The sequence below is a fragment of the Cajanus cajan genome, chromosome 7 (genome assembly GCF_000230855.2).
Source record: "Cajanus cajan strain Asha chromosome 7, NIPB_CcT2T_4, whole genome shotgun sequence".
Taxonomy (NCBI): Eukaryota; Viridiplantae; Streptophyta; class Magnoliopsida; order Fabales; family Fabaceae; genus Cajanus; species Cajanus cajan.
In genome coordinates, this window is record NC_138523.1 from 11821690 (window position 1) to 11840027 (window position 18338).

General features: G+C 33.0%; 1 protein-coding gene across 1 annotated transcript; it reads left to right on the forward strand.

Annotated features, from left to right (window-relative positions):
- Window positions 1-17903: 17903 nt before the first annotated feature.
- LOC145949833 (putative mitochondrial protein AtMg00750) lies at window positions 17904-18338 on the forward strand. The gene has a single exon (XM_083060724.1). The coding sequence runs from the start codon at window positions 17904-17906 to the stop codon at window positions 18336-18338; it is 435 nt and encodes a 144-aa protein (XP_082916850.1).

Here is an 18338-nt window from a genome sequence, read left to right on the forward strand (position 1 = left end):
TTTCTTTCTCTTTTCCTTTTTCTTTATTATTTCCATGTAAAATAATATATGTTGAAAACCAGTTATATAAATAATTATAGATAAGAGACAAAATCAATAAAATTATATTATTATTTTTAGAAGCACACCAATTATACAAGATCGAATATATCTTGGCTATCCAAATGGATCAAATATCTCAATCATTATAACAAAAATGTAAAAAAGAAAATATAGAAACAAAAGATAATTTTTTATATAAAAAAAATTAGTATATTCGATACTGAGAAAATATTTAGATATAGAGAATATATATATATATATATATATATATATATATATATTAGTTATATATTATATGATAATTTTTAATGATATTTATAAATGTAAATTATTCTAACAAATATTTTAAAAATATTTTATTTTTTTAAAAATAAGCTAATAAAGGCATAAATTCTAAACCCTAAAAAATTAGATACTACAATGTCTTATGTTAATTTTCTTTTTTAAAAATATAAAAAAATCTTAATTTCACAATATAAAAATAAAAAAAAAATCATAGTAAAAAAAATAAAATAATTGTTGAGTCATAAAAGGAGGGATAAGAGTAACAAATTCAAAGGAATGAGAGAGTTCATAGTTTTTATGCTGAGAGGGTTCTTCCCCCAACTAAGATCCATTTTCATCTCATTCTACTCACAGAAACCCTAACAAATTCATCTTATATATATATATATATATATATATATATATATATATATATATATATATATATATAGATTATGATATCAATTTCATCTTTCACCTTTTTCTTTTCTTGATGTGTGTTATAAAAAAATTACCACTTAAAAGTTAAAATTTCAAGCATTTTTTTTTTGGTTATATAAAGGAACAAATTCAACTACATAAAATAAAATAAAGCAAGTCAATTAAAGAGAACAAACAGAAAAATAGAGCAACTCAATGACACTATCATTTACATATCAGAGTTTCACAAAATAGGAGAATGGGATGAGAGCGGTACTGCAATATTATATATGAGCAATGAATAATAGTATAATATTATTAGTAGAGAAAAAATAGAGAAGACAGGAGCATAGAAAAAAAAAAAGATGAAAAACTCACTTGAAAATTATTGAAACACTTGAAAAATCACTTCAAACAATCCTTCAAAATCCGTTGGGTTTGGATGGGATTGTTTTATGATTCTGGTATTTATAGATAACACTAGAAAGTCCTTCAAAATCCCTCTCACACAACAATCCTTTAAAATCCTTATATTTTTTAATACCAATGGATTATTTTTAAGTTGTAAAAAAACTCAAACGAATACCAGTGGATTTTAATGGACTCTTTAAAAAATCTTGAAAATCCAGATTGAATACCACTGGATTGTTTTTAAGTGACATAAAATCCTGATTGAATACCAATGGACTTTTTTACTCAAAAAAAGTCTTTTAAAATCCTATGAAATCCTAAACCAATACACCCCCCTAAGTTTCCATATGTATTTATTAAGTTGTATTGTTTATTTTTTTATTTTATTTTTCTTTTCATAACACTTATCAACAAAATAGTATTTCTTTTTTATTGGTGTTGCAACTTACAATACAAATATTTTAGGATTAGGTATTCATCTTTCATATATTTTTATCAAATATTTATATTATTTACATTATTATGAATTAAAGTAGTCCTAATGACACTATAATAGTCCTAAAAATACTATGAAATAAATAATTTTTTTTTCTTTTTCGTCTCACTAAAAGTGAGAAATATCAATGATTTATTGACATAATATATTTTGCATATTACATATGTTTATTCTATCATTATTCATAATATTATATCTTTGATCATATTTTTCATATTATGTATTTGATAGGATATTTATATTATTTATACAATTGTGAAATTATTTAAACACAATTGGTTGAAGACAAAATCATGAAAATAAATTATAAGAATATTTTTGCAATGATCTAGAAGAAATTATTAAAATTTTAAGAATATTTTTTTACTCACGATCTTCAAAAAAATTGTGATATAAATGTTTAACAAGTTTGCTCATATGACAACCTAGTAGATTTCTTTATAAAGTCACTTCCAAAGAAAGTTTTTGAGCGGTTGATACACAAGATTGGACTCTATAGTCTTAAAGATAATTGTATGCATGAGGCTGGAGAAATAAATATTTGCGAATGATGCACTTTTTTTTTTCCTTCACTAGGCTTTTATCCCACAAAGTTATTTTTAGTAAGGTTTTAACAAGGTACATTCTAAATATTGGACATTCATAGGGGAGTGTTATGAATAATAATTAGTAGCTCAATTAGTGGATTCAATATTCAATGTACATTATTACTTATATTTATGTTATATATCATGTCTTTTTTGTGTAATTGTTCAGCTATCATATCTATTTATAAATAGACTAGCCCTCTCCCAGAAATAATATACCAATCAGATTCTCTTCTCTATCTCATATTTGTTTTGTTTGTTTTCTCTATTTTATCTTTCTTTTCATAACAATTTCTTGTTATATTTGATTGAACTAGAAAGTTTAAAGTAATTCACTTACATTTTATTTTATTTTCTTAAATATATTTTTAGTCGTTTAAATTTAAGGTAAGTTTATTTTTAGTCGCTCGAATGTAAAATTGGTATTTTTAGTTTCTATAATTCAAAAAAAATATTTTGGTCCTTATACTCAAATTTTATTAAAAAATTTGTCAAATACTATGGTATCCTTGTTAGTGAAAACACCACATTAAATCCAGCTGATATTGCTTAATTATCGCAATCTGTTAATTTGAGGTATATTATTGGTGATGTGATAGACTAAAACAAGATTTTTGAAAATTACAGAAACAAAAACAATAATTTTAAATTTGAGGGACAAAAATAAATTTATCTTAAATTTGAAAGATTAAAAACATACTATTTTTTTTTTATGAATATGTTTACGCAATATATCAAAGTTGACAATAAAAGATTAATTTGTATTTGCGAGTAGGGTTGACCCAAGAACGAGGTCAAAAACCCTCACTTTAGGCCGCTTAAAAAAATATTAATATTAATATAATTTTTTATAGTTCAATAACTTAAAAGTCACTTTTTATATTAATAAAATTCTCTTTAAAAAGTCTATCTTTAAAAGTTATATAAATACAATTATTTTTTTAAAGATCCATCTTTAAAATATTTAAAATATTTTTATTTTTTGTCAAAAATATCATTATTAATTTTAAAAAAGTCTCATCTTAATATTTATTTTAGACTTAATAATATGTTGAATCGACCTTATTTATAACATATATAATTTTTTTTTCAAACATTATTTTATCACATATAGAGATTAAACTTGGAAATAAAATATAAATAAATTATTGAAAATATTTGGTTTCAGAAGTATTTTAATTGATCTCTGATTATTTGTGAATAGCATTATATTAACATTAAGGCATATCTAATTGTTACATGTTTACCGAAAGATAAGATTAAAGGCATATTTTAACTTTGTTAAGAAAGACAAAAGATAAGGTTAAAGACAAATACCTAATGAAAAAGGAGTTTTGAGATTCTATTTCTCTTACACATATGTCCGATACTTCTAGAGCTTTCATACTCTTCCTTTTTGTTTTTATATAAATATATTCATGTATTTTTCTTCGATAGTACTTTTAAGGGTACATAAAAAAAAAAGTTTAGTGTCTTATTTATTCACTCTGTTGTGATTGTGTTCCAATTTATACCATTTGAGAGACATACGAAAAATAAATAAATAAAACAAAAGCAATATTGATGTTACAGAGAATATATTATCTCATACTTATGATTTTCAATGGTTGCATTACTTTTATTAAATTCCAATTATATATTTTTTTTTTCTGTCTCTGCCTTTGTGGCTTTGTCACTGTTTACCGATGGTTACGTACGTCCACCTCAGTTGACATTTCCCCCGTTTCTTTTGGGTTTATTGTAATTTACATGTCACAATGATAATACTTTACGTTCTGATTTTGTATGCTGTAAAAACACCCAAGTTTTTTTTTTAAAATTAATAATAATATTAATACATTGTTGGAAATTAATTAAATGTGTTTTATTTAAATTGAGAAGGGTTGAAAATATAATTGTATAATTATATAATGTGCTATGTTTATTTTAACTAATAAAAGGAAAAGAGATATTGATTATGAGTTAGTTTCTTTAACCCAAAGGTTGTGGCTTGGTTAAGGGGGAAGTTATCAAAAGTTTGAGTTATCCTTTTCATTTTATGCTTATGCTTCTAAGTTTTTTTTTTTGTTCTAAACTCAAAGATTCAAGGAGAGAATATTGAAGTCGCATGGAGAACCATCTTAGAGATCATTTTCCATCATTGAAAATCTCTTGAAGCAAGCAAAAGTGAGTTATTTCTGAGTTATCTCACTCATGGGTGCAAGGTAACTATTGAGTAATGAAATTGCTTTCAATCCCATTATTGTTTGCTTCTCTATTATTTTGAAGGGAACTTTGAGAGCCTCCTTAACTGCTTTCATTCTATGAATTAATTAAGTATATATTTTCTATTGTCTTTGTTTGATATGAATTATGCTCTAAGATGTGTGTTTGAGTGATTGGGATGTTGAATAGAGGTCTTGTAGAGAGCCCTTACGAGGTTGTGACAAACCCCAAAGCATGAGTGGAAATTGAATAATATAACTAGAGGTCAAGTAAATGAAAGAGTTAAATGAGTAATTAATGGTACAAGAGAGTAATATTAGACTTCAATTTGTGTTTTGATCACTTAGAATGGATTAAAAGTGAGAGTTGGCGAAGTATGTGATTGTTCATAGCTTCTACACATGACACGAAAATGGCATCGCATTGGGCATGGGGACATGGCGTTGGGCACCATGATCCCTAAGAGCAAAGAATGCTCTCTATCTTGATATATGTTAATTATTAAATTTTAACGTATATTCATATTTAAGTGCCGTGACATGATATTTGAAGATAAAAAAATATATAAATAAGATTTATTAATAAAAATATATATTAATCATTTGTTATGTAACACTACGCATTTTTAATACGTGTTGTTTTATTAAATTATTATTGTGTTGTGGTGATTTATTGTTGTATTATTGTGATACTATGAAAATTAAATTCCTAGTGAGTTTGAGTTGTTTAGGAGTTTCTTTAGCAAAGGTTAAGTTTGAGGGGGAAAGTGTATAAGATCTTTCTTAAAAAGTGAACCATGTAAGTTCATTTCTTCAAAAAGTTTAGAGAGAAGTTAGAGAGAGAGACTCTAAGTCGGAAACTTCTTTCTTTTCCTAGCCTTCTCGAGAGTGTGAAGATTCATAGTTGAGTAGTGGATTAGTGATTCGAAGCTCATAGAGTTGAGAATCTGAGCTTTCAGAGTGACTATGCGAAGTAGACGGGAGGAATCTAATTTTTTTCTCTTCTTTTTCCTTTGATTTTGTGGATTTAGAGGTAATGGAAGCTGGTGTTTTGATTTTGTTGTGATGCATGAATTGTATGGTGTTTGAGTTCATCAAAATTCATGGTTGAGATGTTATTTACTTGAGGAAAGTCTTGGTTGTGGGTTGCTTTTGGGTTTTCATAAAAATGACAAAGAATTGGGTGATTATGAGTTTCTGTTGTCACATGTTAATTCTAATGATGAAAAGGAGTTGCTCAATGTGTATATATGTTGTTTAGTACCTTGCATGTTGGATTTTTGAGGTTCAGGTGAGGATGAGCCAAATTTGTGGATATGCCAAGTGCAAAAGTCATCATCGCGTTGGGCTCAACTTTAAGGAATTGGGCATGATGCATGTCAGAGGCTCTCTACCTCATTGATGTCGGATGTGTAATAGCACTAGGCGTGAGTTCGAAGAGAACTCTTTGACTTAGTCATATCAAGCGTGGGTTGAATGATGTCGAGAGTGGATGTCTTTGGAGCTTTTTGACTTGGTGACGTCGAGCGTTAGATGTGATCAAGATAGAAGCTCATTACCTAGATGATGTCGGGTGCCAATGTGGTGATACTGGGCATGGTTCAAGCAAAAGCTTTTTTCCAAAACAAGGTTGGGTGTGGGTTTTGGCCATACTAGGCATGATTGACATAAGGGTTCTCTGCCTCATTCAAGCTGAGTACAAGTAGATTGATGTTGGACGTGGGCGAGCCAGAGGCTCTCTATTTCATTTCATGCTAGGTGCAGGGAGAATAGCGTTGAGCGTGGGTTGCTTGAAAATGTGTTGATTACTTGGCTAAGTATTGAACATATATGTGGTAGTTGATTTCCTCACATGCTGTATGTTGATTCTTTATGCATTGATATAGGATAATGTTTATTGATGATTAAATTGCTAAAATTTATAAGTTGTGTTGTGTTGATTGACTTATGATTAGAAGAAAGGTTGTTTTAAAAGTTGGATATCCCATTATGAGGATATTATTGTGGTGCTCTATGAAATCATTTGTTAAAAACCCTTCTTGAGAAGTTGAGTCTTGAAGTGGATAGTTAAGTCTCTTCTAGGACCTTAATTGATGCGATATGGAGGCAAGATTGAGTCATATTGTCTATAAGTGACTATAATATAGGGGTCAGGTCGAGTTATATTGATTATAAAGTGACCAAAATAGAGTAAGGTCGGGAGCCATAGTCCCTAACTAAGTATTGGAAGGGGCGTAGTATTTGGAGGGTAGTCGGAGGACTAATACCATAGGAAGCTTAGTTATGTATGCTAAGGTCATGGTAGGCCATGCCCAAGTTGTCCTACCCTAACAAAAATATTAGAATTTTCTAGTTTAAGTGGGGAAATCCGAGAAACTATGTTGTTGTAGTTTTTTATCCAAAAAATTGGTTGTTGATCTAATTGGAGTAAAAAGATCGTGTTGTTAGTTGATTCAGTAGGATCAACCCACTTAGACTACTTATCTGTGTCGTAAGAGATCTCTTAGTTGAAATGTGTGACGATATATTTAGTTGTTGTGTTGTGCATATATTGTTGAGTTAGTGTATTATGTTTTGCACATGCTATGATGTTGTGTGGATAAGTTGTAGTGGGGTTGTGTTGTTCAGGTTGAATATTGAGTTGTAATGTTCACATACAATGTTGACCTATAGTAGTCTGATTGAGTTGTAAGTTGATGATGATGTTCTATAGAATTATGGCTTTAAGTGGTTGTTGAATGTTGGGTTATTTGAGTTGTTGTATAGCTAGTGCATTACTTCTATGCCTTGTTGTCATTTTGAATGCTAGCTTACTCTTAAATATTATCGTGGTTGGACTACGATGATTATACTTGGTATGAGTGTAGGCAAGAATAGGCTAGAAGAGGTGTTCGAGTTGGAGCCATGCTGGATGACGATGTTGTTTTATACTATTCTTATGTAGTAGTTCCTCTGTAGTTATTACTGGATTGATATATATATATATATATATATATATATATATATATATATATATATATATATATATATATATATATATATATATAAGGGATCCATGTATTATAGGAGTAAGTCTATCTAGACTTACTCTGTTTAATAACTCTCATTCTACATCAAATTTCAGCGATCCAACCGTTGAATTTAAAGTTCTTAGTGCATAGATCAAGTCTAGAAATTTTAAAGAAAAATGAAAATTATTTAATACTTCGTTTCATTAATTCAGATGATTATCCATCAATTTGAATTAATGAAACAAAATATCAAATGATTTTCAAATTTTTTTAAAAATTTGTAGAATTGATTTATGCATTAAGAACTTTAAATTCAATGGTTGAATCATTGAAATTTGATGTAGAACATGAGTTATTAAATGGAGTAAGTTTAGGTATGTATACTTGTATATTTTTTTTTATACCATTTAAGTTGTTGATGTAAATTTTGCACATGTATATATTATTATTTGCATACCAAGTATTATATGTATGTTAACCTTAGATAGTAATACTTATGTGTTTTCACTGCAAGTTGATAGATCATTAAGTGTAGTGATATGACAAGTCGTTATATGTTAAAACATATACAAATGAAGATCTATTGTATGTTATTTTTTAAAAAAAAACTTATCTTTACATGTCACGTCCCTAAACATCACATGGCTTAAGTGGTGATAGACTGACAGGTCACCAGACAAAGTTAAAATTTAACCATCAACAAACATTAAATAATTAATGGTAAGACTAAAATTTCGTATCTTTAAAAATAGGGAGGCAAACTATTTTAAAATAAAGAAACCAAAATTGCATATTGACAAACATAAAAAGACCAAAATTATAATTTAGTCATTATTATTAAATAATAATAAAAATCATATATGTGAATTGTACCCAAAAAAAAGTCAAATAAATTATAATAAGAGATATTTTAATTTGTAATAATCAAGATAATAAACCTTTATATATCAAGCCTATATTTAAACACAAACCTTTATCTTGTATGATGTCATTTTTAGGAGTTTTTCTTTAAAGAAAGATTTTAGAAAAAAAAAATTTAACTTCTTATCTAATTCAGATTTTATTTATCATAATTATTTATGAATTCAATTTTAATATTTTAAAATAAATAAAAATAATCTTGTGCTACAATATAAATTATGTATCATAAATCTAAAATATAATATATATGTTTCAAAGTATCTATTAATACAAATCTTAAATATGATTTATATATTCTAATATAATATTTATTTGCATATATAATTTATTTTAAATTGTAATTATATATAATAAACACGTAACATGTGCATGTACAGACTAAAATACTAGTATTTTATTAAATAGGAATGAATTAAAAATATATGTAAAGTTAAAAGACGATCTTGAATCCATCAAACTTTCAAGTTTTAATGATAACAAATAGAAAAAAAAATTAAAGGAAAAATATTTTTGCAAAATACAAATTAGACGAAGTATAAGACACAAACCTTTAGACAAATGATGTGTTCAAATGAAGTCTACAGTCTTACTTCAAAAAGTCTTAAATGTGTATCATTTATAATGAGAAATGACTATTTGTTGCATGACTAACGGATTCCTTAATAGTTCAAACTAAGAAAGCTTATTGAAACTTATAAATATGTTAAAGTGAATGAAGTCATGTTGTGCACAAGAAATAAGGACAAACAGATCCCTGAAATCATGAAGAAAGTCAACAAAAACCAATGTAGAACTTGTTCTTCGTTGACACATGCCACAAGTAGTTCGTTTGGTATCCTAAAGCTAATAAGTAGCCTCCTTGATCAAATAAGAAATGACAATTTGGTGAAATACAATTGATGCAGACATTTAATGCATCAACGAACATTTTTCATCTCAAGGAACGTGTAACAAAGACATATAAAACAAGCTTGTAAGGAACCCTCAATATTTTGCAATCATCTTTATCTAAGTTACTATATAAGAAATTTTAAGATAAAAAAGAAGAACTTTTTGTACAAAAATTATCATGTATTCATTCTTTTTGTAAAAACTTTTGTTTTTAATTGGTTGTATAACATCGTGTCTATAAGATGAAACAATATATCTAAGACTTTATCCAAATATAACTATTGTTATAGGGTTGAGCCTAGAGAGACTTGTATATAAAAGAATACTTGTTTGAACTTGAAGAGGTTTGTTTGTAAAAGAATATTTATTTGAGGTTGGAGAGAATTGTTTGTAAAAAAATACTTGTTTGAGCCTGGAGAGACTTATCTATAAAAAAAATACTCAGTATTGAAGCTTGGAGAGGCTTTGTGTGACAAGAATACTTGACTATATTGCTTGAAAAGACAATTCAAAGAACACTTAGCTTTAAGTCAAACGTGGTTTGTTAAAAGAATACTTGTATGTTGTTTAAGATAGAGAAACTCAATCTAGTTGGATTAAGAATTGACGTAATCTCGATAATTGAGACAAATCAATATAAAAATTACCGTGTGTGTCGCTTGTCTTTTCTCCCGCACTCTTGATTATTAATGTTATTACTACACTACTCGAAAAGATGTGTTTTTTTTATTGATACTATTTAATTCTCTTTTAGTGACTTTCTTTTCTCCACAATATAACACTTTTGGAATGTGTGAGAGAGATGAGGAAATAAATTATTTGAATTAAAATACAATTTTTTTATGTTAATTGATTTGATCTGGTTTGTTAAAATTCAAAATATAAAATTGTTTAATTTGATATGATGCATAAATATTTAAATTTAATTTGTAACTAGTATTTTAGCTTATGCATTATTTATTACAAAACAAAACTTAATTAAAAAAGGGATTCTACAGTCAGGAGATGGATATTGTATTTGGTATGGCCATGATCTGGAGACAATGTCCCATTTAATTTTTTTAATGCCCTTTTGCTTATTGCATATGGATGTTGTGTTTAAATTGGTTTGGTATAAAGTTTGTGCTCCATAATTCCTGCCACCTTCACTTAGCACAGTTTGTGGGTTTACCTATTTGCTCTAGTGTGGATCGGTTAAGATGGTCAACTGTTTGAATGACTGTTTTATTCCCTATATGAATTGCTAGGAATGAGGCTATTTTCTTTGATAAGGTCATATTATATTCTGACTTATTGGAGTTGATTCAAATATGTTCTTGGAAGTGGCTTAAGGCCAAAGACCTTTCTTTTTGGACATATATCCTGTTTTTGAGCAACAGAGTATGTAGGGTGTGGAGTTATTTTAGCTGATTGTGTTTGAACTGCGAGCAATATTATACTTGTGGGAGAGCATATATTGTTTTTTGGCTTGCCATCATCATGATTGACATCTCAAATGTGTGGGTATTGTTGCAATTCTCCTTTGTGGTTATCCTTTTCAAACTTTGTCCTTGCGTGAAATCTATGGTAAGTCACTTGGTAATTGTTTTTTAGGTGTCGTATTTCTTTTGTTGTGTTTGTAAAATAGACACCATGTTTTTAGTTATTGCAATTGTTCTTTGGCCTATTGTAATTATATATGGGTTGGAGTACCCTTTGTACTCCTTTTTAATAAATCTCTTTTGCTTAGCAAAAAAAAAACTAAAATTTATATTAGATTATATATAAAAATAAATGTTATATTTGAATATAAATCATATTTAAAATTTGTATAAATATATATTTTTAAACATATAAATTATATAATTTTTTGACAACAACATATAAATTATATTTGAGATTTATGATAAGTAATTTATATTGTACCATAATAATTTTTATTTATTGATAATTTATTTTAAAAATATTAGAATTTAATTTGTAAATAATTATGATAAATAAAAACTGAATTAGATAAAAAAAGTAAAAAAAAAATTCATGAAAACCCTTTCCTCAAAGAAAAATCCCTAAAATTGCTTTCACACAAGATAAAAGTTTGTGTTTAATATATAGAAATTAATAATTAATTAAATTTGAGAATTTTAATAGACAAGAAATTGCATGGTTCTATGAGAAATAAAATAAATCCTAAAGGGATGTTTGCTAAGGGATTTTTTTTTTATAACTGAGAATCATTATTCTCGAGAGTTACAAATCTTGGGAATCATGATTTCTAAAAATGGTTAAAATTCGTTTGATTAGTTAAAGATTTATGGGAATATTTATATAAGTTTCCTACAAAATAAAGATTTTCACATTTAATTATGATATTACTTTTTTGAGTATGTAAGTATTTTTTACAAAAATATCCTTTACAAAAATTGAGTTTTTTCTTCCATGTAAGGTATAAGTGTGTCATAATATTTTTTATTACAACCATGTCATAATCTAACATAAAAAATATCATATTTAGCTTAAAATAACAAAGCAACGATTTACATATAATTAAACTATACACAAAATACCCAGTAAATCAAAGTAGAAAATATAGTTTTCATAGTTTATCATAGTAAAAAAAAAAAGAAGAAGTTAAATTAACAAGAAAAATTAAAATTAAAATATAAATAAACTCGAAAACAATAAAGAATATATTTAATGTTATTTTGCTTAAATAATTTGTTATATTTAAAGGTTAAAAATCATAATAAAAAAATTAGTAACACAGTTTTATAATTTATAAATTTTAAATAATTATAAAAATGTCATATCTTATGAAAATTATATAATTATTTGATTTTTATTATTAAGTTAATAAGTAAATATTCACATCATACATAGACACAAGAACATGAGAGAGAAGGACTTGCATGGAGCTTGTGAGAGAGTACACAATATCGTTATCTCTTTCTAATATTTGAAAAATGAACTATGGAGTGTGTGAGAAGATGAATGATTTGAAAGAAGATGAATCTCAATTATATATTTTTATTTTAAAAATTAATATTGTGATCTTTTTATATACATAAATTTTCTATTAACTTCGAAAAGTTAAATTTCCAATTTCTTTCGAGAGTGTTTTTATGGAAAAAGTCAGATATAAAATATTCTCAAAAAATTATATCTATTAACAATTGTACTAACCGTACTTCGCACCCGGGCTCCGAGCCCGGATTAGCAATACAAAACAACCCCGGGCACGCGCTGCGCGACGTCAGCCCGGTATTTGAGCAAATCATACCTGATTCTGAGGATCTCGTCCCAGACCAGATCCGCCCTTCAATTATATCATATCATATCATGATATATCTTATCTCAAGCCCAAAAGCCCAAGGTAAACCTAGATCACCCCAAGGTACGTGCATTATATATATGAGACTATTACTCATGCAAACGCTAACTTTGACATCGGAGTCTCTTTTGCAGGTACCTTGTGACACCCTCTACCCCAACATACATATACCGTAGTTATAAAAAATATAAAAATTTTCATCATTAAAAATCAAATTTCCAGCCACGTAAGGGTAAAGAGTTCACATTCATAAACTTAATCCAAATAACATGCCGGTAAAATTACAAAGAAATAAAATTGAATTTTCCAAAATACTTTAATAAGAACATCTTTAAACTAATTCTATCTATGTCCCGATGTCACATGTCCTATTAGAGCAAAACCCAACATAGAAGCCTAAGCTTCATCACCAACATCCTCAGCCTCACGCTGATGATCACCTGTATATCAAACAAGAGAAACAACACAAAAGAAAGGAGTGAGAAACATCTCACTCTGGCTCACGGTGTAGGAACACACACCGGATAGCCAAACACAAACAATACAGTTACCTCATAGATCAATCAACAACAATAGTTTATTCAATCATCCAAGTCATACAAATAGTAATTTATCATCATTTAATAATAAGGATGCACATGCATGGACACGAACTTCACATTATCATGCATGTGGCGCCAGTAAAACATCACATGGCATATTGCCGCTAGCAATACACGAAGAGTAGTCTAGGAGTACATGCTGGGTCACACCCTCTGCGCACTCTCACTATAAGGATATACTACCAGAGTCTCGTCGGGATAGCTAAGCCGCGCAAGATACATCCCATGCACACAATGGGCGAGACTGGGACTTCCAAACCGAGCTATCCCAAGGACTAATCCCCAAAGCTTTTACACTAGGGGGCCTTCTCTGGTGGTGTATTCCATATCGTACCCTTAAAACACTTATGCAAATGATGCATGTCAATCAAGACTATATGCATTCTCATATCACATTATCATTTCCCATGGTCATATCACATCATCACATTATCTCATCATATTTCATTATCACATTTCATATCTCATGTCTCAATCACATTTCACATTATCACATTATCTCATCATATTCACCAAGCCTTCACAGAGCACTTTAATTTATATCAAAACTCATTTATTTATAAAATTAAATACATATTTTTACATCTCATCAAACAAGGAATATAACAGAAAAATCAGAAATCAAAACAGAAAATATTTCATATTTTGCCTATTTCTCATAGGGTTTCCCGCAGGAATCCACAGAGCACTCTAGATCATATTAAAATATATTTATTTTCAAAATTAACCACATACTCATGCATCACATCCAACAAGGAACACAACAAAGTAATCAGAAGGCAAAATAGAAAACATTCATATTTTGCCCGTTTTCTCATAGGGTTTCCCATAGGAACCCATAGAGATCTCAAGTCATACAATTAATTGCATATAAGAAAAATAATAAGCAAAACAGATACAATTGGGAGAAACCCCTCATACATGAGCATACATAAAAATACTGCAAACACAGGATTGGGGGCCAATCCCACTACCCAGCATACAATCCCACACCCAGAGCGAGGTTTCTCACTCCCCCCTTACCTGGATGAGCAGAAGACAAAGGTGTGATCTAAAGTCGTTCCTAAGTACTCTTCCTTAGAGCTCTTTGTTTCTCCTTTTTTTTTTCCTAACCGTTCAGAACGCAAATGAGGTAGATAGGGTTAACGCTACCTGACTCCTTAAAATTAATCCATTGGACTGGGTCAACCCAACCCATTTTCCTTCTCTTCTAACCCACTTCTCTTTTTCCTCAAAATAATTAAATAAAATAAATACATGTATATTATAAAATATTTTTCCTCTATAATAATAATATATTTCTGACCCAAAATATAATAATATAATTTCAATAACAAAATATCATATAAAATCAACCTTCTCTTAAAACATATAAATATTTATTTAAATATGCTAATAAAAAAATACTTATTTAATACGTACAAAATAATTGTCCAAAACAATAATTATTTAAAACGTACAAAATAATATTCTTCTATAATTATTAAAATAATTATGACCAAATACCATATAATAATAATTATTATTATTATAATAATAATAATAACTTTATTGAAAACTGGGGTGTTACATACCTCCCCCATCTTGGAGCACCAATACACCGGGAAAAGGAGACTCACCGATCTTACTGGACGGACCAGCTCTACAGCAGATTTCCGGTAAGAACATTTGGCGCCCACAGTGGGGCCGATCAAGACAGCCCTCATCAGCCACGTGTATGGTTTCTACTAGAAGCCACATTAGACGAGCAACAGAAGACGCTGCACACTCAGTCACCATGGACAGCGACGCTGCGACCTTGAGAAGCCTAATCGACCAAGTCGAACAGATGCGCCAGCAACATGACGCTGACCTGCGCAACACGCGTGCCCAGCACGAAAGTGACATAGCAGCGATACGGACCGCCAATGAAGCAGACCTCGCAGCATTACGAGCCGAGAATGAGTACATCCGCGCCCAGCTCCCTCGACACCTTGGTAACGTCTCCGACTCTTAGCTCAACCTCAGCGGAGTAGCGCGGAGTGGGGCAAATCGGGAACCCGGATCAACCCTCTCACGGGAGGTAATTGGTGCGATCGCAGGAGGCTTCGCAGGAGGGGGAGCCAGCAGCTCGGCCCGCAAGAAACACCTGCGCAAGGTTAATCGCGTACACTCCGCCACCTGCGCTCTACGCCGGAACCCGCCAGTGATAACTTTCACCGACGACGACTATGTCGGGGTCAGCCAAAATCAAGACGATCCCATGGTCATAGCTGTGGCATTGGCCAATTGGGAAGTTCGCAAGACCTTGGTCGACCAAGGAAGCTCGGCCGACATCCTATACTGGCCAACATTCCTCAGGTTAGACATCCCCCACTCTCTCATACAACCTCATACCGAACCTCTAGTCAGTTTTGCAGGGAAAAGCATTCAGACTCGGGGATATGTGGACCTACTGACGACTTTCGGAGCACCCCCGGTTTCCAGACAGGTCCTGATACGATACCTACTCGTGGAAGCCGACACCCCCTATAACGTCATCATCGGCAGACCAACCCTAAATCAGCTTGGGGCGGTGGTGTCCACCCCGCACCTCACCATGAAATTTCCAGGGCACGATGGGAAGATCATCTCCATCAGAGCAAATCAACAGGTAGCGCGACAATGCTATGCAGAAAGCCTGGAAACCGTCTCACCGAGCGAACAGCGCAAGAACGACCTTACCGCTCTGGCTCACACCGACCACGAAGAAATCACCGATCTCGACCCGAGATCCGACATTCATGACGAACGACCCAGCCCCGTCGATGAGCTTGACGACCTTCAAATTGGCAAACTCCCCAGACAAACCACAAAGATCAGCCGACAATTAACCCCCGAACTACGACAGTAACTCCAAGCGGAGATCCTCAAGAACGCTGACCTCTTCGCCTGGTCTAGCGCTGACATGCCCGGTATAGACGCAGACTTCATCTGCCACAGATTAGCAATACATAAGGAAGCAAAACCAGTCGCCCAGAGAAAGAGGAAGGTCGGCGGCGAAAGACGGGAAGCCGTCATTGTCGAAACGCAGAAGTTGCTCAACGCTGGCTTCATCCGTGAAGTCAGGTACACCACATGGCTGGAAAACGTGGTCCTAGTAAAGAAGCACTCGGGAAAGTGGTGTGTGTGCGTCGACTATACCGACCTCAACAAAGCATGCCCCAAGGACTCATACCCCTTGCCAAGCATCGACAGGTTAGTCGACGGAGCCTCCGGACATGCCCTCCTCAGCTTCCTTGACGCTTACTCCGGGTACAACCAGATAATGATGTACCCGCCTGATGAAGTGCACACGTCCTTCATCACTGACCACGCCAACTACTGTTACCGGGTGATGCCCTTCGGCCTAAAAAATGCGGGAGAAACATACCAGCGGCTGATGGACAAAGTATTCCACCACCAAATTGGGCGAAACTTGGAAGTTTATGTGGACGACATGGTGGTTAAAACCATCTCAGCAACGGACCACGCCTCCGACCTCGCCGAGGTGTTCGCCCAGATTAGGAAGCACAACATGCGCCTCAACTTGGAGAAGTGTGTCTTCGGCGTCCAGGGGGGTAAGTTCCTCAGCTTCATGATCACCAGCAGAGGAATCGAGGCCAACCCCGAGAAGTGCAAAGCCATCATACAAATGAAAAGCCCACAAACGGTAAAAGAGGTTCAACGCCTGTTCGGACGGCTAGTCTCGCTATCCCGCTTCATCCCCAAACTTGCGGAGAAAGCAGGGCCAATCTTTACCCTGCTAAAGAATCCAAAAAACTTCCTTTGGACAGATCAATGCGAAGAAGCTTTTCAAAGCTTCAAAAACTTCCTCACAACTCTGCCAGTCTTACAGAGGCCGGATCACAATACCGACCTCCTTCTCTACCTGGCGGTGGCAGAAAACGCCATCAGCGCTGTCATCGTACAAGAACACCAAAAGACACAGACGCCTATCTACTTCATCAGCCGAGTCCTCCAAGACGCGGAAAGAAGATACCAGATGATCGAGAAGCTGGCGTTGGCACTGGTCACCGCAGCCCGGCTACTCCGACCCTACTTCCAGAGCCACTAGGTGGTAGTCAAAACTGACTACCCCATCAAACAAATTCTACGAAAACCTGAGCTCGCCGGATGTATGATTGCCTGGTCGATAGAACTATCCAAGTTCGGCATCCAGTACGAAAACTGTGGACCCCTGAAAGCCTAGTGCTTAGCCGATTTCGTAGCCGAGCTCACACCAGCTACTACTGAGGAATCCCAGGCATGGACCCTACATGTTGACGGGTCCTCCAACTCCAAAGGTGGGGGTGCATGTATCATTCTAGAAGGGCCAAACCAAGTCACCCTAGAGCAATCCCTCAAGTTCGGCTTCAAAGTAACCAATAACCAAGCAGAGTACGAGGCGCTCCTTGCCGGTCTGAGGCTAGCCCACGATCTCGGAGCTCGAAGAGTGAACTGCAACAGCGACTCGAAGCTCATGGTAGAACAGCTCAGTGGGACATACCAGGCAAAAGACACCCTCCTACAGCGGTACTTCCACATTGCATCCCGCCAGATCTCGTCTTTCGACGAATTCTCCATAAAACATGTACCACGAGAGCAAAACGCCATAGCAGACCTCCTATCAAAACTCGCCAGTACTAAACGGCCAGGTCAACACCGAACCATTATCCAGGAAACCCTGCACTCACCTAGCCTAGACGACAAAATCGTCAATGTCAACGACAAAGAAGAACGGGGATGGATGGCGGACATCTGGAACCACCTGAAAGAGGGGACCCTGCCCAAAGACAAAGACGAAGCACGAAAGGTGAGAATGAGATCAGCCAAATTCATCATCATCGATGATGAATTATTCAAACGTGGGATTTCCACTCCACTGCTCAAATGCCTGACCACATCTCAAGCAACCTACGTCGTCAAGGAAATCCATCAGGGGATATGCGGAATGCACTCCAGAGCGCGCTCAATGGCAGCCAGGGTACTCCGAGCTGGATACTACTGGCCCACTCTGAAGTCAGACTGCCAAAACTACATCCAAAAATGCAAAGAGTGCCAGCATTTTGGCAACACACACCGACAACCCCCTGAAGCCTTTCACCACATGATGTCAGCGTGGCCTTTCTCCCAGTGGGGAATGGACATCCTCGGGCCATTCCCCCCGCGAAGGGTCAGCTAA